Source organism: Schistocerca cancellata, chromosome 3 (assembly GCF_023864275.1).
Source record: "Schistocerca cancellata isolate TAMUIC-IGC-003103 chromosome 3, iqSchCanc2.1, whole genome shotgun sequence".
NCBI classification, from domain to species: Eukaryota; Metazoa; Arthropoda; class Insecta; order Orthoptera; family Acrididae; genus Schistocerca; species Schistocerca cancellata.
Window position 1 is genome coordinate 162,377,502 of NC_064628.1, and position 24,420 is coordinate 162,401,921.

At 38.0% G+C, this 24,420-nt stretch overlaps 1 protein-coding gene across 5 annotated transcripts in view; it reads left to right on the forward strand.

Moving 5' to 3' along the window:
• Positions 1 to 24,420, forward strand: part of LOC126174781 (axotactin) — a 567,513-nt gene that overhangs the window by 485,812 nt on the left and 57,281 nt on the right. For all 5 annotated transcript variants that reach the window (XR_007535484.1, XR_007535485.1, XM_049921127.1 and 2 more), the window contains exons 31-32: positions 18,967 to 19,157; positions 19,265 to 19,400. Coding sequence is in view for 3 of the 5 variants with exons in the window: in XM_049921127.1 (XP_049777084.1) it covers positions 18,967 to 19,157; positions 19,265 to 19,400 (327 nt within the window). In the remaining 2 variants the exon portion in view is untranslated. The remainder of the gene's footprint in view (positions 1 to 18,966; positions 19,158 to 19,264; positions 19,401 to 24,420) is intronic.

Sequence of the window (24,420 nt, forward strand, 5' to 3'; positions counted from 1 at the left end):
AGAGAGAGAGAGAGAGAGAGAGAGATATTGTGTTGTGTGAGGCAGCACCCTTTGGTGGAGTGTGTCTGAACTTTGCAATGTAGTGGGGGAATAGCATTCAAGAATTGACACCTCTCGTGCCTGCCAAACTACAATAAGAGGAAACAATGCTATATTCACACCCCACAGGGGTGAGTGAAAAACCTAAACATTAGCAGATGGCTCATCTACTGAGGACAGTGGTTGGCCTTTTGCCCTTGTGTGCACATTTTAATTTTAACAAGTGACCAGTGAAACTCAGTCAGTGAACAAAGATAACAAAATACATTAAGTGATGTACATTTAAACAGCTGGAATTTGGGTGATTCTGATGAATGCAAACCATACTTTTGAAAAACTTGATTTTAGATTTCGAGTGCTGGCTGGACACAACATTCATTGATACAAAATATAAAATGATATTACATCTTACAATATCAAGACCATGAATCTGTTCAGTATTATGCCATGAGCAAATTAAATTGGTCACGTCTACCAGTGCATGTCGAGCAGTTTGCAGGCAAATTACTCTCTCTCTCTCTCTCTCACACACACAAACACACACACACACACACACACACACACACACACGCACACACACACACACACACACACACACCAAATACCTTACTCAACACACTCACACATGGCACTTTGCATGACCTTACCAGACGTGCCCACGGGCAAAAGACGTAAAAACATCTCTGCATGCTCTTATCTCAGCAAGTCATTTATGTTTAACATTTAAATTGTATCCATTGATAATTATTTATCACAAATATTAAATAATTCTTTCATTCATAATTGTTGTAAAATTCACTTTTATTATTATTATTATTATTATTATTATTATTGTTGTTGTTGTTGTTATTACTATTGTTACATCACCACAATCCACACCCACTAGTCAAGACTCTTACTATATTTATTCCTTCCTTTCCACACTGTATTACTCAATTTTTTTTTACTGATTTTCAACTTTTCATTCAGTGAACATTCAGTCAAATATTATATGGCTTTATGCAGAATCTTAACTGTTTCTCCATGGATGACTTACCTTGACACGTATTTCCAAATCAGTTTTCTCTCATCTTGTTGAAAAATTCTTGGTAAAATTTCCCACAGTACACATATACAACAGTGCAATAGCAGTGTTATCACGTGACACTACGGCCTGTTATCTTACACATTTGCAGCAAACTGCTCTTCTGCCACTGAGATGACCAGTTTTGATTCAAATTTACATAGTCTGAGGATGCAATTCAACATCAAAAAACATCAATACAGTAATACCTCACTTCAAATAATTCTTTAGAAATTTGAACAGTGCCATTTCTTTATTGCAAGACATCATAGTTCAGTTCTGAAGGTAAACTGTTGTAAATGTAGAGCAGGGATGATTTAAGATGAAACAAAGGTCAGGGGCAGTGGAACTGGTTCACACGTCTAATTAATCAGACAGCGGGGAAGGATGATTAGGCCATCAAGTGTTTGTATGAGTGTATCCAGATGGAGAGCAAATACAAGTACAGTACAAATGACAATAGAACAGAAACCCTGAAAAATGTTTGATTAATCTCTGAGAACTCTTCAGTTGTTTGTACCAGTTTCTCAATTCATCTGTGATTTATACCATGGAGAAATAAACAATGGCAAAAGTTTATAAATATTTTGTGATAGAGAGACATTTAAAAATTAATAATACTACTTAGCTTGTGAACAAAGTCCTTCTTCAGAGCTAATAAAATTGAAAATGAATATAAGGAGAAAAAGAAGATATATGGGGTGATTTAAATTAGGAGAAGGAGATAAGGGATAGCAAAGTTTCCAAGTAAGTGAGCTATGGTAGAGGAAAAAAGTAACAAGGATAATAAGAGGCCAGTGTGAGGAAGCAGGGTGAAATGGGATGAAAAGTGGGGGAGAGTGGTCGGGGTTGGGATGGGGAGTGGGGGGGTTAAATGTAAGACCAGGCCTGTGGAGATGAAGTATAGTTGTGAGAATGAAATATATGTAATGGAATGAGTTTCCACCTGTGTGGTCCAGTAAAACTGATGATAAGGATAGAACAGGAATAGCATTAGTTGTAAAACACTCATGAAACTGTAGCATGCTCTGCATATGGGTGGTCAAATTCACCTTCAATTACAGTAGGATAGCAGTAATTCATCAGACAAAAAAATTCATTAGTGTTCATTCACATGTTGAATGCTGTACATGATACTGCTTTCACAGATGAGTTTTCATTTAAGAGGGAAAGAAATGTCTTGACAAGGCTGGGATGTGAGATAGTGGGACAAAACTTGCACCTGATTCACCCTCAAAGCTATGGCCCTTTAGCAGGAGATTGGCACCAGAAAAAATGAAATGTCATGTGGCAAGGGGCTTCCGTCAGGTAGGCTGGTCGCCTGGTGCAAGTCTTTTGAGTTGACACCACTTCAGCAACTTGTGTGTCGATTGGGATGAGGTGATGATGATGAAGACATTATAACACCCTGTCCCTGAGTGGAGAAAATCCCTGACTGACCCAGCTGGGAATCGAACCTGCGACCCTTTGCATGGCACTCTGTCGCACTGAGCACTCAGATGTCGAGACAAACTGGCACTAAGAGACGTATAGGGTCATATAAGGGTGTTGCATAGGTTAATTGCACAATGGAATACCACTTTGGCTGTACAGACATGGTTTATGAGAGTTTTATTCCCCATTTTAGGACACAATGAGACCTAGCTAAAGCCTTGATATAAACTTTATTTTGTTGTTTCACTCTTGAATGATGTTGGTGAGCTCCATTGTGGTTGGTTAACAGATGAAACAGGGGTACTAAAAGTATGTGGAGAAAGCAGCTTCAATGGGGAAGTTGTTGTTGAGAGCAGAGGTGGTCACTATTTCCAGGAAAGGAGATGTGGTTTGGAGCAATCTGGGCATTTGGAAAGGTTAATTTCAATGGTGGCAAGACCATGGGTTGTTAGCAGAGAAATGTGCAATCAACAGTGACTAGAAAACAACTAGACATTGGAAGAAGTGTCTAGGGTCTTTGATATAAGGGTATGCGGCAGGCAGTAATTTGAAGTTTCTGGTATACAAATGCAAAAATTCTTTCTGTGGGGTGTCATAATGAGGCAGATGTCGAGCTGTTGGGTCAATACATCTTGGGAAGTACATAAAATATTGGTATCTAGGGAGTGGTAAGAGTGAGGAGAGAGATGGACTCAAGAGAGGCCAGAAACAGTGGTCATGGAAGTGTGTGAATTGCATTTACAAGAATGTATATATGTCTGTTGTCTAATTCAGAAGAATGCCTTGTGGCCAAAAAGCTTACTTGTTTAGGTTTCTTTTTGTTGTGCCTGTCTGTGTCTCAACATCTCCACTATATGGTGCATAGCAATCTGTCCTTTTCATGTATTCTCAGTATTCCATCCTGGATTTTTCATCAAATTAATTTTGCTTTGTTCCCCAAAATGTGGGTCCACTGTTGTAGCCTCTGTTTCTTCACAATCTTGTTTATTTTTGTTTGTTTCAGTTTTATTTTAGAAACAATGATTCCCACAGTTGTTATCAGTTTGTGAATTTTCTGGATCTACATCTTCATCTATGCTCCACAAGCCATCTTGTGGTGTGTGGTGGATGGTACTTTTTGTACTGCCGTCAATTCACCCCTATCCTGTCCCAACCACAAATAGTTCACAGGAAGAATGATTTCCAGTAAGTCTCTGTGTGGACTCTAACTTTATCTGTGTGGTCTTTTCACGAGATACACATTAGAAGGAAGCAATATTATTTGTTGACCCTTCTAGGAACGTACACTTTCAGAACTTTAACGATAAACCCCACCATGGTGCAGAACACCTCTCTTATAGCAACTGCTACTGGAGTTGGTTGATCATCTCTGTGATGCTTTTATGCTTACTAAATAAACCTGTAATGAAACAGGCTGCTCTTCTTTCCTCTGTATTTCCTTTATTGATCCTATCTGGTACAGATCCCATATTGACAAGCAACACTCAAGTGTTGCTCAAACAAGTTTTATAAGTTACCTGCTTTGTTGATGGACTATATTTCTTGAGGATTCTTCCAGTGTATTTCAGTCTGTCTTTCATGTGATTAGTTTTATGTGGTCGTTCCACTCCAAATTGCTCCATACTCATATTTCTAGATATTTTATGGAAGCAACTGCTTCCAGCAATTGTCCTGCAATTGTGTAATCATACAGTAAGGGGCCTTTCTATCTGTACATGCAATACATTTCATTTGTTTACCTTCAGGATCAATTACCACTGATTGCACCAAGCATCAATTATTTTGCTGCATTTCACTACAGTTTTCTAACACTGTGATTTTCCTGTGTCTTGCTATGTTCTTTACGTATGTCGTGAAAATTAATGGATCTATAACACTCCCTGGGGGTACACCCAAAGTTAGTTTTACATCTGAAGACTTCTCTCCATTGAGAATGATATCCTGTGTTCTGTTTGCTGGAAACTCTTCAGTCCATCAACCAATTGGCCTGATATTCTGTAGGCTCATATTTTGTTCATTAGGTCGTAGTGTGGACTGCCTTATGCAATTCAAGGAACACAGCATCTACCTGTGTGCTGGTATCTATTGCCTTGTTGGTCTTGTGTACAAAGAGAGCAAGCCAGGTTTCACACAATCATTGTTTTTGGAACCCCTCTTGATTCCTAAAGAGGAGATTTTCAGTCTCCCAAAATGTCATAATATGCAAGCATAAAATATGTTACAAAATTTTATAACTTACAGCATTGGAGATATGGTCCTATAGATTTGTGCACCTGTTCGATGACCATTTTTGAAAATGGGAATGACTTGTGCTTTCTGCCAGTCATGAGCAACACTTCGCTCTTCTGTTATCATAGACTTACAGTACATTGCTGCTAGAAGAGGAGCAAGTTATTCTGCATACTCTATGTAGTATTGTATTGGTATCCGGTCAGGTCCAATGGCCTTCCCTCTGTTGAGCAATTTCATTTGCTTTTCTATCCCATGGTCACTTATTTCAGTATCAGCCACTTTGTCATTCATGTGACAATTTAAAGGAGGCACTCAGTGCAATCTTCCTCTGTGAAACAGTTTTGTAAAAAGACAAAAAGTATTTTGGCATTTTCTGTGTTGCCTTTCATTTCAGTGCTATTATGATCACAGAATGTTTGTTTATTTGTTTATTTGTCCATATAAATATCTTTTTCAGTACATATATTGTACACAGGATATTGGACCTTTTTATCTGCTGGTTTTTCAAATGCCAGACATATATTATTTAAATTTTTATAACAAATTGGATCTATACAATTAATAATTACAAATTTTTGAAAATACTGTATATTTATAATTTATTTCTACAGTTAAAGATACATATTACATTTTTTCTTGCATACGATACTGTGAGATTGAATAGTAGCAGTTTTTCAGAAGGTAGGCTGTCAGACTTTTTTATAGCTCTGTAGTTCAGGAAGAGATTTTATATGTCTTGGTAATCTGTTGTGTAGTTTTGTTCCTGCATAATACACACCTTTTTGGCATAATGTGGTGTTACAATGATTAACATGTATGTCACTGTCTGACCTGGAACTGTAATCATGGACACTTTTGTTTCTAGGAAAAAGGTTTTCTTTTCTCAGGATACTTTTTTTGATATGCATGACTACTTCCAGTATATAAATGCAGGAAGGGGGTAGGATCTTTAGATCTTTAAAGAAAGGTTTGCATGGTTTTCTGCTGCTCACTTGTTTCATTATTCTTATAATTGCCTTTTGTTTCCTAAAAATTGTTATTGCTTGGTGTACATTTCCCCAGAAAATAATACTGCACTTCAGTACTGAATGTACATGAGCAAAGTATACAGCCCTAACTGTTTCTGCACTAGTATTGTTGCAAATAATTCTTACTACATAGCTCACTTTTGCTAGTTTTGAATTTAGGGATGTGAAATGAGTGCTCCATTTAAGACTTTACTGGATATGAATCCCAAGAAATTTAGTTTCATTGACGGCACTGATGTTTTGGTTATCTATACATATTACAAGTTTGCCGCATTTTTATTTTGATTGGTGTGGAAATTCATAAGTACCGTTTTTTGGGGATTAACTATTAGCCTGTTTCTGGTAAACCATTCAGACAATACTTTTGTAATATCTTTTGCAGATGCAGTAAAATTTTCTTCTTTATTCCCTTCAATCAATAGACTGGTGTCATCTGCAAACAGCACTGGTTCAGAATTCCTAACGCATGATGGGACCAAAAAAGGAAAGGGAACTAGTATGGAGCCCTGTGGAACACCATGACTTAGTCCACATGGTTCTGAAAGGTGTACCTGGATTTCATTTCCTTCCATGTACTTAATTTCAGTTACCTGAGAGTGATATTCCAAATATGCTTTAATCCATTGATTTGGCACACCTCTTACACCATACCATTCAAGCTTCCTCAGGAGCACAGAATGATCAATCGCATCAAAAGCTTTTGTTAGGTCCAAGAATAAACCTGAGATATTTCTGTGGTTGTTCACTGCATTTAAGACATGGTTTATCAGATTGAAAGTGGCTGTTTCAATTGATCGCTTTGGTCTGAAGTCATGTTGACATCGGAAATAATATTATTCTTGTTGAAGAATGTAGTTAGTTTTGAAAGGAATACTTTTTCAATAATTTTTGAAAACACTGACAGTAGCTACACAGGCCTATAGTTACCCATACATTGATAATCACCTTTTTTATATAGGGGTATTACTTTTCCCATGATGAAACTAGATGCCAATAGCAATGAAATTCTAAATTCTAAATGGAATATGTATCAAACATATAGGTTGAATGCTAGTGGTGGAGGCATGTTTATAGCCATAAAAAGTATGATAATATCTTGTGGGATTAGTACAAATTTTGACTATGAAATAATTTGGGTGAAGACAAGTATTAAAAGCAGATCAAACATGGTCATTGGATGCTTTAATGGAGTCCCTACCTCAGTAGCAGTAGTGGCAGAACATTTGAAGGGAAACTTGGAAGTTTTGCAGGAGAGTTTGGGAGGTAGGAAATGAGGTACTGTTGGATTAAAAAATTTGAGAACAGGTCATGTGTCACACTTGGTTAGGTCAGTCAGTAGAGCACTTTCCCGTGAAAGTCAAAAGTCCTGAGTTTGAGTCTCAGTCTAACATACAGTTTTAATCTGCCAGGATGTTTCATATTAGTGCCCACTCTGCTGCAGAGTGAAAATTTCATTTTGGAAAATATTTCATATAAATTTGCTGGTTATGTTGTAGTACTAGGTGAAGATTTCAAATTACCAGTTACAGACTGGGAGACTCCTGTGCTTACAGAGAATTTTAGGGACAGGAAATCAGGTGAAATTGTTGTAAATGCCTTATCTGAAAATTACCTTGAGCAGTTAATCAGAGAACTGACTCATGAAGGTAACATCTTACATCTGCTGTTGACAAACTGACCCAAACTTTTTGACACAGCATAGCAGCGAATCAGTGATCATAAGGCCCCTAGAGCATCACTGAATAAGGCTTTAAACATGATTACTAAGGTAGGAAGACCTTTCTGATTAGCAAGAGCAACAAGACACAGATTTCAGATTACCTGAGCAGGCAACAAGAGCATTTCATCACCATCACTAACAATACTGAGTATCAATGGACAAAGTTCAAGTTGTGCAATATACTTTAGACATGTACGTGCTGAGCAAAGGTGTGAGGGATGGAAAAGGCTCTTTGTTATTTGGTAGCCATGTTAGAAAGCTATTACAAAAGCAAAGAGAGCTTCAATTAAAATTTAAACAAATCCTCACAGATATACAGAGTTAAAATCAGTATAAGGGGAGATACATGTGGAGCATTCCACTAATTCAAAAGTGAAATTCTGTGTACCAGATTCAACAATGGGAAATCCAGGATGGAAAGCGCCTCATCATCTCTGCTGTATGGGGAGTAGCAACTATTCTTTTCATAAATTCTGTGTACCGATTGACAGAACATCCTAAGAAGTCAGTGAATGGATTGAAGTCATCTGTCCAGACAGTAGACAGCATCTCAAAAAAATGTGATGCAGAATTAAATTGCAAATATACACTGAAAATTGTACACCAGAATGTACAGTCATTAACAAACAAAGCTGATGAAATAAATATACCCCTCAATTGTGAATGGAAAGACGTTTCTGTTTTATGTTTTTGTGAGCATTGTTTACAAAACAAGCATTTTCAATACTTAAAAATATTGCATTTTAAACTTGCAAACTGCTTTTGTAGAATGGAATCAAAACATGGGGGAACTTGTATATATGTAAAAGAAAATGTAGATTAGAGTATAGTCTCTGTTTGCAAACTTGGTTGTGAAAGAAACTTTGAAATCTCAGCTGTTGAGTTACTGTCTGAAAAAAAAACTATTATTTTATGTGTGTATAGATCTCATGTTAGCAATGTAAGTGTTTTTTTTTCCTCAAAAAATTGTAACTTGCTTTAGGTAAACTTAAGACAACTGGGAAAACAGTGGTACTATGTGGAGATTTTAATATTGACTTTGTGAGCCATAGCCCTCACAGGGAAAGTTATTAAATATTATAAAAGGCTTCAATATTTGTCTGACTGTTAGCTCTCCAACACATGTAACAAAAACTAGTGTCATTCTCCTTGATCAGGTATGTGTAAACGTGGACGAGTGTACATCAGAAAACTTTGATACCGGCTATAGTGACCTCCTCTCGCAATTACTAACCATACCTGTAAATCACATTTCAACCAGTGTACAAAATATTATCCATAAAAGTATTTATAGTAGGAAAAATACTGAATACTTCCAGTATCTAATCAGCGAACAATATTGGAGTGAAGTATATGATACCTCTATTACCGACAAAAAGATGGAAAATTTTTTGAATATTTTCAAGCATAATTTTGACATAATTTTTCCACAAAGGAAAGTGATTTCCAAAAGCACAGATAGATTCAAAAACTGGATTACAGTAGACATTAGATTATCTTGTAAAAGGAAGTGGGAACTTTTTCTCCAGTCAAAAACTGACAACAGTCTAGAATTTCTTAGTGATTTCAAAAACTACAAGCTAGTTTTGAAACATGTCATAAAGAGGCAAAAATTAAGGAAAATGATAAATATATTATGAAGTCATTCAATAACTCTAAGACCATATGGAAAGCTGTGCAGGATCTTACGGGGCAAAAGACAACTCACAAAAATATTGTGATATCACATGATGGCAAGAATGTCACTGACCCTAGGGCAATTGCGAACAGTTTCAATTCTTATTATGCAACTATTGCTGGAAAATTAGAGAAGGAAAAATTTGGAAATCCGCCTAATACTACATGGAAAGAACTTTCATCTATTGAAATAAATAATATATCCATGTTCCTCAGTCCAATAGGCCCAACAGAGCTCCTAAATACCATTAATTCACTGAAGAGTAATTATTCAACTGGTAGTGTTAGCTTTCTATCCCTAGTACTCTATGGGCATTGTTGCTGTTTATAGTTCTGAGGTCCTGCAGTTAACTAATAATATGTTAACATTTTTTCTACAAATTACTGTGATATATACGACCCTGTCTGGAATCGGAACACATGTTATATTGCCTGTGAAAGGGTTTCTCTATCCTAAATAAAAACCACCATGTGCACACTGCATGTATTCCACTATTCTAGTAGCTGCTTCCTATGCATAGTGCTTGGCAGACCTATTAAGGCAAAACCCAGAATTCTCCACCTGATTGCAGAGGTTGATAATTTCCAGAATCATCTGAGCCTCTGGGTTACCTTTCTCTCTGCTCCAAGCCAGAGGACAATGATCAATTCTGGGAACGTCGCTGCAAAATGATAGCTTTGCTTCCACCCCACAGGTGAGGCAAGCTGCCTTCACCAAATTAGCTAGCCACGTGTAGCAACGAAGGATGGCCTCTGAACCCAAGTGGCGGGTGACATTGATGCCTACATAAGCCATAATTTGTAGCCGTGTGCACCCAGTGCATTTGATCACTGCTGGAAGATCCTCATTCACATCTCAGATGAGACTCCCCCACAAGCAGACAGAGTGAACACTGGGTTTCTTTGTCAATCTGCCTGCTATTTTTCTGACAGACTCCAAAACCCACCAAACTATGGAGCTCCCAGTGACAAGCAATTCCACCCTCTGCACTTATCTGTACCTCTCAAGAAGATCAGCCACAGTCCCAACAGGCTAGGCATCCCATGCAGGCTCAAATGTACTTTTAGCCACAGGCAATACCTCAAACTTTTGCTAAGACATAAGAAGATAGCTATACGGCCAGTACTCACTTTTGCCTTCCATCCAGAGATTGCAATCCCGCCATAGTTCATCACTCATTACCGTGTCAACTGGCCAGGACATGCAAATTGGAAGATGCAGCAGCATCGAGGATCCCAAGCAACACTATAGGCTCCAGAGGTGCCATAGCATTCGTTCCAGATGCCCCAATGACACTGCAGCCCAGGGCAGCAACATGAAACCTATCGACCATGGCCAACACAGCTTCCATCTGTTTACAGACAGTGGCCAGTCCCCCCTGCATCTGTACATGACAGGCACAGCCCCTATCCATCTTTAATAAATTATTGTCTGAACCATATGATTCCTCAGAACTGTAATCCCCTCATTCTTCATTTAATGTGTCTAATCCTTCTACGCATATTAATAGTTCATTTACACTTGACCAACCACAGTACCATATTCCTTTTCTTACATGGTGGAGTAATGTACACAATACTTTTATTAAATGACTCTCCTCTTGACTTGTTTGGGTTTTTGGATCTTATTTGATGCTACTTTCTTATAGCTACCCCCAACTGCTATTTTATTACCTAGGATCTAACAATTCAAGTGCCAGCTTTTATTTTGAGTGCGTGATGACCAATACTCCTTTTTAAAGTTTTTCTGAAAGTCATTGCAGGGAGAGAAATCTCCCAAATGAGCTGTTGCCCATTTGGCATTCCCTGCTAAATAACCAAGGACAAAATTAATTTTCTTGGTGTCATCCCAGTGTTTTGGCAATTATTTAGAAAATGTCATTGAGAAGTAAGCAGCATGAACATCCTCTTCTGGTTTAAATTTAGGGAACTGTGTGGATAAGTTTGTCCCACTTTGTAAATGCAATTCCTGAATTAATTCTAGTGGGAACCCACAAGTCTCCATTTATTATTACACTACTGGCCATTAAAATTGCTACACCATGAAGATGACGTGTTACAGACACGAAATTTAACTGACAGGAAGAAGATGCTGTGATATGCGAATGATTAGCTTTTCAGAGCATTCACACAAGGTTGGCACCAGTGGCGACACCTACAACGTGCTGAAATGAGGAAAGTTTCCAACTGATTTCTCATACACAAACAGCAGTTAACCTGCATTGCCTGGTGAAATGTTGTGATGCCTTGTGTAAGGAGGAGAAATGTGTACCATCACGTTTCCGACTTTGATAAAGGTCAGATTGTAGCCTATCGCGATTGTGGTTTATCATATCGCGACATTGCTGCTCGCGTTGGTCGAGATCCAATGACTGTTAGCAGAATATGGAATCGGTGGGTTCAGGAGGGTAATACGGAATGCCTTGCTGGATCCCAACAGCCTCGTATCACTAGCAGTCGAGATGACAGGCATCTTATCTGCATGGCTGTAATGGATCATGCAGCCACATCTCGATCCCTGAGTCAACAGATGGGAATGATCGCAAGACAACAACCATCTGCACGAACAGTTCGACGACGTTTGCAGCAGCATGGACTATCAGCTCAGAGACCATGGCTGCAGTTACCCTTAATGCTGCATCACAGACAGGAACGCCTGCAATGGTGTACTCAACAACGAACCTGGGTGCACGAATGGCAAAGCGTCATTTTTCGGATGAATCCATGTTCTGTTTACAGCATCATGATGGTCGCATCCATGTTTGGTGACACCGCAGTGAACGAACATTGGAAGAGTGTATTCGTCATCACCATACTGGCGTATCACCTGGCGTGATGGTATGGGGTGCCATTGGTTACACATCTTGGTCACCTCTTGTTCGCATTGATGGCACTTTGAACAGTGGATGTTACATTTCAGATGTGTTATGAGCCGTGGCTCTACCCTTCATTCGATCCCTGCGAAACCCTACATTTCAGCAGGATAATGCATGACCACATGTTGCAGGTTCTGTACGGGCCTCGATACAGTACCTCTGCATACAAAAAATGTTTGACTTTTGCCCTTGCCAGCACATTCTCCAGATCTCTCACCAACTGAAAACGTCTGGTCAATGGTGGCTGAGCAACTGGCTCATCACAATACACCAGTCACTACTCTTGATGAACTGTGGTATCGTGTTGAAGCTGCATGGGCAGCTGTACCTGTACACGCCATCCAAGCTCTGTTTGACTCAAAGCCCAGGTATATCAAGGCCATTATTACGGCCAGAGGTGGTTGTTCTGGGTACTGATTTCTCAGGATCTATGCACCCAAATTGTGTGACAATGTAATGACATGTCAGTTCTAGTATAATATATTTGTCCAATGAATACCCGTTTATCATCTGCATTTCTTCTTGGTGTAGCAATTTTAATGGCCAGTAGTGTATCAATCTTAATTTTAGCTAATTCATCCCAGATCTTTTGTAATTCCGCCTGTGTTCTATTTGTTTCATCTGTTGAATGAGATGTACTGGCAGATGAGTCCACCTTCCTATACTCCTTGTGCAATTAATTTGCTAATACACGCCATCAAGGTTGCAAGGGTGGAACGTGAATCTTTATTTTGTTCTAAACATTTAATCTTACTGTAGTGTCTGAGATTTGTTTATGTAGCTCCATTTGGGTACTCCTTAATCATTTCATATCTTTATTCAAACCACCGTGTTATTCATTTATCTCATTCCTCACTGAGGCACATTGTTTAATAACCTCAGACTGTAACTCCCCTGTCAAACTCGGAATGGCAGATGGTACTTTAGATATTTTATTGTGTTTCTAACTTTTCTTTGGGAGACTCTGTGATATGCTCTTCTAGATTCTGAACCTGTTTATGTATCTTCTCATTTAGATCAACACTAATAATCTCTAATTTGTTATTAAATTTAATGATGGTCTGTTTCTTTATCTCTGCAGGAGTCTCTGAAATCTAATATCTTGAGCATTTATACTTGTGTTCATAGTAACCAATATTACATCTTGAGCATCTACTTTCATATTTAAGCTAGTTACCTGCTCAGTAAATATTCTGAATATATCTTCTAAATGCTGCTCCATAATCCTAGTTAGTATGAGCAAACAGTTACAACAATATCCAGTTTCTAACTAATATGTCCTCCTGCTAACAACTGACACACACACACACACACACACACACACAGTAAAAAAAGAAAAAGGGGAAAAAATCATAAATATGGGTTGATTCGCCACTGACATAACTATTGCTCACTGCTGGAACCCGACGATAACAGTTCTAGCTCTGTGCAATGGGGCTGTCGGTCTTCTGACTCACGGACTTAGCAGATTCTTCATAGACATAATTGTTGTCAATTAATTTGGTTATTATTCATCAACAAATTATTATAGACACAGCTATGCCAAATTTTAGTACCAAATTCTTCCTGAGCTTTACCATGTCCTCTTCTCCAAACTCTGTAATGAATTTCATTATTATGTTATCAGTTTCTCTCGCCAAAATAAATTTTATTACTGTTTAACAAGTGACTGTCAATCACAATCAGAAGGTATATTCAGACTAGTCTAATCATTCCTTTACTTAGTTTGAGCCTGATCAAATCGTTGTCTTTGTCCACATTGATTGAAACGCTTATTTCTGTAAACATCCAGTAAGATATTGATAGGATTTTTAAATGGTGCAATATTGGCAATTTACTTCAAACGTTCATAAGTGTATAAAGTGTCCCCTTCACAAAATACAAATATGGAGTGTCCTTTTACAATAATATGAATGATTCACAACTGGAATTATTCAACTTATACAAATATCTGTATACGACAATTGTGATAATATGAAATAGAGAGATAATATAGGCTCAGTTGCAGGTAAAGCAGGTAGCAAAAATTTGGATCATTTGTGGGATGATCAGTTAATGTAGTCACCCTACAAAGGAGACTGCTTGAGAACACTCATGTAAGCAATTGTAGAATATTACTTAATTGTGTGGGACCCATACCAAATAAGACTTAACAGGTAAGATCATGTGTGTAGAAAGAAGGGCACATCAAATGGTCACAGGTTTCTTTTAATTATGGGACAGTGCCATGGAAATTATGGTGTTGCATCATCAGCTCAAGCAGGCCACAGCAGTCAGACAAGTGAATTGCCAGTTACGAAATTCCAGTGGCAGGCACTGTAATACTATTACCTTGGGATCCTGCACTCCAGGTTGGTGCACACTATTGCAAGATCAATGATTTTCAGGTAGGCTTGACAACAAGTGGAACTTCTTGCCACAAAAACACCAAATAGATGAATATATCTGGACTCCAGTGCAGAACAAGGTCATTTCACAGTCATTTCCACAGTATGGACATTGTTGTTGTTGTTGTTGTTGTGGTCTTCAGTCCTGAGACTGGTTTGATGCAGCTCTCCATGCTACTCTATCCTGTGCAAGCTTCTTCATCTCCCAGTACCTACTGCAACCTACATCCTTCTGAATCTGCTTGGTGTATTCATCTCTTGGTCTCCCTCTAAGATTTTTACCCTCCACGCTGCCCTCCAATACTAAATTGGTTATCCCTCGATGCCTCAGAACATGTCCTACCAACCGATTCCTTCTTATAGTCAAGTTGTGCCACAAACTTCTCTTCTCCCCAATCCTATTCAACACCTCCTCATTAGTTATGTGATCTACCCATCTAATCTTCAGCATTCTTCTGTAGCACCACATTTCGAAAGCTTCTATTCTCTTCTTGTCTAAACTATGTTTCCATGTTTCACTTCCATACATGGCTACACTCCATACAAATACTTTCAGAAATGACTTCCTGACACTTAAATCTATACTCAATGTTAACAAATTTCTCTTTTTCAGAAACACTTTCCTTGCCATTGCCAATCTACATTTTATATCCTCTCTACTTCTACCATCATCAGTTATTTTGCTCCCCAAATAGCAAAACTTCTTTACTACTTTAAGTGTCTCATTTTCTAATCTAATACCCTCAGCATCACTTGATTTAATTTTACTACATTCCATTATCCTCATTTTGCTTTTGTTGATGTTCATCTTATATCCTCCTTTCAAGACACTCTCCATTCCATTCAATTGCTCTTCCAAGTCCTTTGCTGTCTCTGACAGAATGACAATGTCATCGGCAAACCTCAAAGTTTTTATTTCTTCTCCATGGATTTTAATACCTACTCCAAATTTTTCTTTTGTTTCCTTTACTGCTTGCTCAATATATAGATTGAATAACATTGGGCAGAGGCTACAACCCTGTCTCACTCCCTTCCCAACGACTGCTTCCCTTTCATGCCCCTCAACTCTTATAACTGCCATCTGGTTTCTATACAAATTGTAAATAGCCTTTCGCTCCCTATATTTTACCCCTGCCACCTTCAGAATTTGAAAGAGAGTATTCCAGTCAACATTGTCAAAAGCTTTCTCTAAGTCTACAAATGCTAGAAATGTAGGTTTGCCTTTCCTTAATCTAGCTTCTAAGATAAGTCGTAGGGTCAGTATTGCCTCACGTGTTCCAACATTTCTACGGAATCCAAACTGATCTTCCCCGAGGTCAGTTTCTACTAGTTTTTCCATTCGTCTGTAAAGAATTCGCGTTAGTATTTTGCAGCCATGACTTATTAAACTGATAGTTTGGTAATTTTCACATCTGTCAACACCTGCTTTCTTTGGGATTGGAATTATTATATTCTTCTTGAAGTCTGAGGGTATTTCGCCTGTCTCATACATCTTGCTCACCAGATGGTAGAGTTTTGTCAGGACTGGCTCTCCCAAGGCCGTCGGTAGTTCTAATGGAATATTGTCTACTCCCGGGGCCTTGTTTCGACTCAGGTCTTTCAGTGCTCTGTCAAACTCTTCACGCAGTATCATATCTCCCATTTCCTCTTCCATTTCCATAATATTGTCCTCGAGTACATCGCCCTTGTATAGACCCTCTATATACTCCTTCCATCTTTCTGCTTTCCCTTCTTTGCTTAGAACTGGGTTGCCATCTGAGCTCTTGATATTCATACAAGTGGTTCTCTTTTCTCCAAAGGTCTCTTTAATTTTCCTGTAGGCAGTATCTATCTTACCCCTAGTGAGACCAGCCTCTACATCCTTACATTTGTCCTCTAGCCATCTCTGCTTAGCCATTTTGCACTTCCTGTCGATATCATTTTTGAGACGTTTGTATTCCTTTTTGCCTGCTTCATTTACTGCATTTTTATATTTTCTCCTTTCATCAATTAAATTCAATATTTCTTCTGTTACCCAAGGATTTCTATTAGCCCTCGTCTTTTTACCTACTTGATCCTCTGCTGCCTTCACTATTTCATCCCTCAGAGCTACCCATTCTTCTTCTACTGTATTTCTTTCCCCCACTGCTGCCATTTGTTCCCTTATGCTCCCCCTGAAACTCTACACAACCTCTGGTTTAGTCAGTTTATCCAGGTCCCATCTCCTTAAATTCCCACCTTTTAGCGGTTTCTTCAGTTTTAATCTACAGTTCAAAACCAATAGATTGTGGTCAGAGTCCACATCTGCCCCTGGAAATGTCTTACAATTTAAAACCTGGTTCCTAAATCTCTGTATTACCATTATATAATCTATCTGAAACCTGTCAGTATCTCCATGCTTCTTCCACATATACAACCTTCTTTTATGATTCTTGAACCAAGTGTTAGCTATGATTAAGTTGTGCTCTGTGCAAAATTCTAACAGGCGGCTTCCCCTTTCATTTCTTACACCCAATCCTTATTCACCTACTACGTTTCCTTCTCTCCCTTTTCCTACCACTGAATTTCAGTCACCCATGACTATTAAATTTTCGTCTCCCTTCACTATCTGAATAATTTCTTTTATTTCGTCATACATTTCTTCAATTTCTTCTTCATGGACATAGATGCAGAAATTCTAGGAACTCGGAAATGTTTTAGCCTATTTTTCAATTAGAATCTGTCTGGACCTTTACATTAAATTTTTGTAACAGAGGATAAAGATTACTTACAACCAGCTTAAAATTTCTCAACTGGAAAATGCATATTGTTATCATGAAAGAGATTATATTTAGCAGTAATTCACAAGGACATGTTGTTATATGCTGCCTATATGTGGTGTTGTTTGAATTCATGCACAATTTATATATGTTTGGAAACACTGTTGTCTCCATATTAATATTTCATGAAGGAGATATCAGGTAATAAACACATCATGCATTTTTGCATATCTAAATTTTTACATGATGCTCAGAGAAGTGCATGTCATCTGTCACTTCTCGACATTATACATATTTTAAATAAGGATGAAATAATGATGGGCCTAACAGGTCTATTCAACTGTATCATCCAAATCTTTTAGTTCACCATACAACACAATAATGACATTATGTAAACCTTTAGAGACATGAACTGTGAGATACAAATTCATGAACATTTGAATAAGAGACACTAATTAGCAGTGTGTACCACCCCATTTTAGTCTAATGGCACCAGCAATGCATCATTTCACAGACTACAAGAGACAATGGAACCATCCTCATCAATGACTGCTCAAATGCTGTTTGAAACCTACAGACATTGGTCAAGGATGTACTCAATATGATCCTGATAAGGTGATTTGGTTCATCCTTATTTTGTGGAGTATTCCTGTAACTATCTGACACAACTGGGGAGCTATAAAGTGCTGTTTGTCTTTCTGAATCTAGAGGTGTCTCAGGGTACTACAGGCAAATGAATGATGTGATTGAACTGTTTGTACCTGTATTGTTTGTTAGCGAGCGGTAATTACAGAAATATCAGTGTTCCTATTTCGTGTAGTGAAACATTCCCCCTCCCTCTACCTGCTGACAAGCAAAATGTGTGCTTCACAATTTTCAACAAACTTGTACCATGCTGACAGCCTGAACTGACGAGGACCTTGGTTCATCACTCTAAATGACCTCCTACCATACTCTGATCTTTATTTTCCTACAGTAGGGGTATTTCTGTATGCATGTTACTTTCACTACCCTGTAACATGTGGTGACCAAAGCTGCATATATGGGGCAGGATAGCTTCTCACCAATTGCTGTTGTCCAATACTCAGTCAATGAATGATTTATTTCATTAGGATCTGTCTATCTTTGATAATCTAAGATGACCTCTGTCATCTGTTCATTGTTGTCAATGGGATATAACTCTGATGGATGCAGTTTTCCCTGATTCAAGGTATCCATGGCACACCCTTGAAAGGTAGCACATGAAAACAAAGTACTTGCATAACTTCAGAATGGTGTCTCTCATGCATTCTGGCTGCCACAAGATGCATTGGTAATACACATCTTGTATATCCTGCTCTGGACGGTCAATCCAACTGCCAGCCTGAGATATGACAACATCCAAGTCTCATGACAAATTGAAGTATTCCATTTACCATGCTCTGTCTCTCAAAACAATAGTTGTCTCCAATTCAGCTGCTTGAGTCTCACTTGGACACTGGCATAGCCAGTGCTTGAGTAAGACTTGGGCACCATCTCAAAAGGGTTAAGAGCAACACAGCTAGCCAAAAAAAGCATCCTGATTTAGATTTATGCTATTACCACAAATCAAACTGGTTGACTTTTGTTTTAACTACAAAAATAGCTGTATGTTTTGGATGATTTTTGTTTTAACTATAGAAGTAGCCGTATTAGCTTTAGAACATTACAGAAATAAGATAAAGTGTTTTTAGTTTATCCCTGTAGGTTAAAAATTAATTATTATAACTGTACCAAATTAATATTTTTTTCAGTTGTCTTTTTAGTGATGGCTGTACTCTTTGTTGTGATTGTCCTTGGAGCCTTATGCGAAGTGTATCGTTCACATCGCAAACACAAAAGGAGGCAAGAAGCTGAGGTCGAGGCTGCCATAAGATGGCCTAAATCTCAGAAATTTCAAGATCCTGGCCTGCCATCTTCCCTTAAAATGACAGGGTACAAGAGTGTAAGTGTAAAAATATTAATTAATTCATAGATTCAATGTTCTTACAAATGACACTGTAGGAGGAAGAAAGTATATTCACTTGGAAATGAATATTTCTCTTTTAACAGATTCCAGTACAAGACACAAAGCCAAAACAGCCTTTGGAATCAAAACCAGTGGCAAGAAATGAGTATAAGCCCATACCAGATTCTGTCCCAGACGAAAAAAAGCCAAGTATGAATGGTGAAAGTAAAACAAAAATTGGTAAGCACAAACTGTTCAGTACTAAACTTGTAGTTTATATACTTGGAAGAGAACTAAGATAACAGTAATATTTTTCTAATAATGAAAATGAGGAAAGGGAACATGTTACCTGTGTATAGTTAGGGCTGTGCATTTATGTGTGTGTGGGAGGGATAAGAAGGGAAAGGGGGGGGGGGGGGGGAGATGCTTATATGTGAACCTGCTATTATGTGTGTCCATACACCACATGTCGGTGAACTGTTGATGAGTGGTTACCTTTTCTCATTTCGTGTTATTATTTTCATCCTTTAATTTTCATTATAATAAATAATCAATTTTTAAAATAATGATAAATACAAAATCAAAGAGGAGTAGGTTTAATAATGAATAGGAAAATAGGAATGTGGGTAAACTACTACAAACAGCATAGTGAACACATTATTGTGGCCAAGATAGATACGAAGCCCGCGCCTACCATAGTAGTACAAGTTTATATGTCAACTAGCTCTGCAGATGACAAAGATATTGATGAAATGTATGATGAGATAAAAGAAATTATTCAGATAGTGAAGGGAGATGAAAATTTAATAGTCATGGGTGAATGGAACTAAATAGTAGGAAAAGGAAGAGAAGGAAACATAGTAGGTGAATATGGAATGGGAGTAAGGAATGAAAGAGGAAGCCGCCTGGTAGAATTTTGCACAGAGCATAACTTAATCATAGCTAACACTTGGTTCAAGAATCATAAAATAAGGTTGTATACATGGAAGAAGCCTGGAGATACTAGAAGGTCTCAGATAGATTATATAATGGTAAGACAGAGATTCAGGAACCAGGTTTTAAATTGTAAGACATTTCCAGGGGCAGATGTGGACTCTGGCCACAATCTATTGGTTATGAGCTGTAGATTAAAACTGAAGAAACTGCAAAAAGGTGGGAATTTGAGGGGATGGGACCTGGATAAACTGAAAGAACCAGAGGTTGTAGAGAGTTTCAGGGAGAGAATTAGGAAACGATTAACAAGAACGGGGGAATGAAAGACAGTGGAAGTTAGCTTTGAGAGATGAAATAGTGAAGGCAGCAGAGGAACAAGTAGGTAAAAAGATGAGGGCTAATAGAAATCCTTCGGTAACAGAAGAGATATTGAATTTAATTGATGAAAGGAGAAAATATAAAAATGCAGTAAATGAAGCAGGCAGGAAGGAATACAAATGTCTCAGAAATGAGATCGACAGGAAGTGCAAAATGGCTAAGCAGGGATGGCTAGAGGACAAATGTAAGGATGTAGAGTCACATCTCAGTAGGGGTAAGATAGATACTGCATACAGGAAAATTAAAGAGACCTTTGGAGAAAGGAGAACCACTTGCATGAGTATCAAGAGCACAGATGGAAACCCAGTTCTAAGCAAAGAAGGGAAAGCAGAAAGGTGGAAGGAGTATATAGAGGGTCTATAGAAGGGCAATGTTCTTGAGGACAGTATTATGGAAATGGAAGAGAATGTAGATGAAGATGAAATAGGAAATATGATACTGCATGAAGAGTTTGACAGAGCACTGAAAGACTCAGTGAAACAAGGCCCCGAGAGTAGACAACATCCCATTCGAACTACTGACAGCCTTGGGAGAACCAGGCCTAACAAAACTCTATTACCTAGTGAGGAAGATGTGTGAGTAAGACGAAATACCCTCAGACTTCAAGAAGGATATAATAATTCCAATCCCAAAGAAACCAGGTGTTGTCAGATGTGAAAATTACTGAACTATCAGTTTAATAAGCCACGGCTGCAAAATACTAACATGAATTCTTTACAGACAAATGGAAAAACTGGTAGAAACTGACCTCATGGAAGATCAGTTTGGATTCCGTAGAAATGTTGGAACACGTGAAGCATTACTGACTCTACAACTTATCTTAGAAAATAGATTAAGGAAAGGCAAACCTACTTTTCTAGCATTTTAGACTTATAGAAAGCTTTAGACAATGTTGTCTGGAATACTCACTTTCAAATTGTGAAGGTGGCAGGGATGAAATACAGGGAGCAAAAAGCTTTTTACAATTTGTACAGAAACCAGATGGCAGTTATAAGAGTCGAGGGGCATGAAAGGGAAGCAGTGGTTGGGAATGGAATGAGACAGGGTTGTAGCCTATCCCCGATGTTATTAAATCTGTATATTGAGCAGGCAGTAAAGGAAACAAAAGAAAAATTTGGAGTAGGAATTAAAATCCATGGAGAAGAAATAAAAACTTTGAGGTTTTCCGATGACATTGTAATTCTGTCAGAGACAGCAAAGGACCTGGAAGAGCAGCTGAACATAATGGATAGTGTCTTGAAAGGAGGATATAAGATGAACATCAACAGAAGCAAAATGAGGATAATGGAATGTAGTCGAATTAAATCAGGTGATGCTGTGGGAATAAGATTAGGAAATGAGTCACTTAAAGTAGTAAATGAGTTTTGCTATTTGGGGAGAAAAATAACTGATGATGGTTGAAATAGAGAGAATATAAAATGTAGATTGGCAATGGCAAGGAAAGTGTTTCTGAAAAGAGAAATTTGTTAACATTGAGTATAGATTTAATTGTCAGGAAGTCGTTTATGAAAGTGTTTGTATGGAGTGTAGCCATGAATGGAAGTGAAACGTGGCCGATAAATAGTTTAGACAAGAAGAGAATAGAAGCTTTCAAAATGTGGTGCTACAGAAGAATGCTGAAGATTAGATGGGTAGATCACATAACCAATGAGGAGGTATTGAATAGAACTGGAGAGAAGAGAAATTTGTGGCACAACGTGACTAGAAGAAGGGATCAGGTGCTAGGGCATATTCTGAGGCATCAAGGGATCACCAATTTAATATTGGAGGGCAGCGTGGAGGGTAAAAGTCATAGAGGGAGACCAAGAGATGAATACACTAAACAGATTCAGAAGTATGTATGTTGCAATAGGTACTGGGAGATGAAGAAGCTTGCACAGGATAGAGTAGCATGAAGAGCTGCATCAAACCAGTCTCTGGACTGAAGACCACAACAACAACAACCCTTGTGATAAGAAGATGCAAAGATTAATTATAATGACCACAAAAAACTACAAACACACTCTCTCTCTCTCTCTCTCTCTCTCTCTCTCTCTCTCTCTCTCTTTCTCTCTCTAGCCTTTAGGTTAATGGGAATAGTACCATACTGACCCAAAAATAAGCTGCACTCTTTATCCACATTTTATCCTCAAAAACTTAGGAATCAGCTCTTTTCCACTACCTGTATTTTTATAAATAATTATTGTACAAAAATTAATCTCGTTTGCAACAATACAACTTGCGTCTGTAGCCAAAACTGACGACTAGAATTTTATTATGCAACATTGCAAAATTTTACCAGTGTTTTATTGGTGTTATCATTGTGTAGTTCTACCAATATTGTTTTGTTATCCTATAGTTCAGTTTCAGTTGGTAACTGGTAAGAGTTCCTGGTTTATGATGATATGAAAAACAATTTAGAGTGAAAAGCATCATCAAGCCAAAGAATTTGGTGTAGTTACGTTGCAAGCTTCAAACTTATAGTTGTGTCTTAAGTCAAGCCCACAGCCAACAGAGAGGCTGGAAAACAGTATGGATTGGCTGAATCTAATGTGTGACTTTAGTTGCTTCAAAAGAAAAATGGAAGAAGCCAGTTTCAATGAGAAAATCATTCAAGGGGCCAAAATGTGGCAAGTATCAGAAACTTGACACTAAGATTCTTTCCTATGTGCAAGATAAGAGGACAGATGTCCCATCTCACAAGAAATTATCCAACTGTTGGCCTTAATGAGATGGAATAACATTTTTCCAGAGACATATCCTTATCAACAATAGAAGGCCTCAATAATCACAAAAGTCTTAAACATGCCACAACAAGAATTTCTTCGGTTTATGTGGAGGTATGGCCTTACTCTACGACAAAGTTCTACTCTAGTACAGAGAATGCCAGCAGCTTTCGAGCAGAAACTGGTCAACTTCCGGCATTACATTATCTAGTTGCAAAAGGGTCACTTACATCGTTTTTCATCAGATTGGCAATGCTGATGAAATACCAGAGTTTTTTGACATCCTGAACACTGCAACAGTTATCATGAAAAGGGCAAAAAGTATCTTATTAAGGTGAACCAGAAACGAAAAAATTGAATAACTTTGATGTTAGCTGTTACAGCTGATGGGGCAAAGTTCCCACTTATGTCATTCTGAAGAGAAAAACCATGATCAAAGAACACTTTCCTATGGGCTTAGTGATTTGCTGCGACGAAAAGCTCTGGATGACAATGCAACTGAGGATTGACTTCTTGTCTCCTGTTTGGTTTTGGAGACATGGGGCACTACTTCCTAAGAGAACCATACTAGTTTCAGATGCTTTTAAGGGACTTATCTAACACCTGAAATAAAAGATAAACTTGCTGCATCAAAAGGTAGATCTTGTCTTAATATCTGCAGAAATGATTTCAAAACTACAGTTACTAGCTGTTGCCCTAAGCAGACTGTTCAAGGACAACCTCCAAAAAATGTATTCAGATTGACTCCTGGAAGAAAATTATGTACTTGCTCCATCTAGTAAGATTAAGAAGCCACCAGTTACCCACATGTGCATGTGGATTCTAGCTTCATGGTCCTGTGTATCATCAGAGTCAACCATAGAGGTGTTCAAGAAATGCTATGTATTGCATAACCTGAATGGGAGTGAGGATGATGTACTGTGGAAAGAGAATGAAGAAAATAATAAGAGTGAGAGTGATGAAGTGAATACTGGTGCTATTAGTGATGAAAGTAAGAAAGACAAAGTATGTAGTCAATGCATTGCATCAAATGTTAGAACAAAAGGTTTGGGTACGTACTTATGTCTTACATTTTTGGTAATTTGTTTCCTCTCAGTCAGTGTGTGGCTTATTTTTGCACAAAGTCTTGATTGTTTATTATTATTATTATTTTAATTCCTCAAAATTTAGGGGTGTGGCTCATAAGCAGTGGTGGCTTATTTTCAGGCCATTACAGTAATATAAATATATCCAATATATCCACC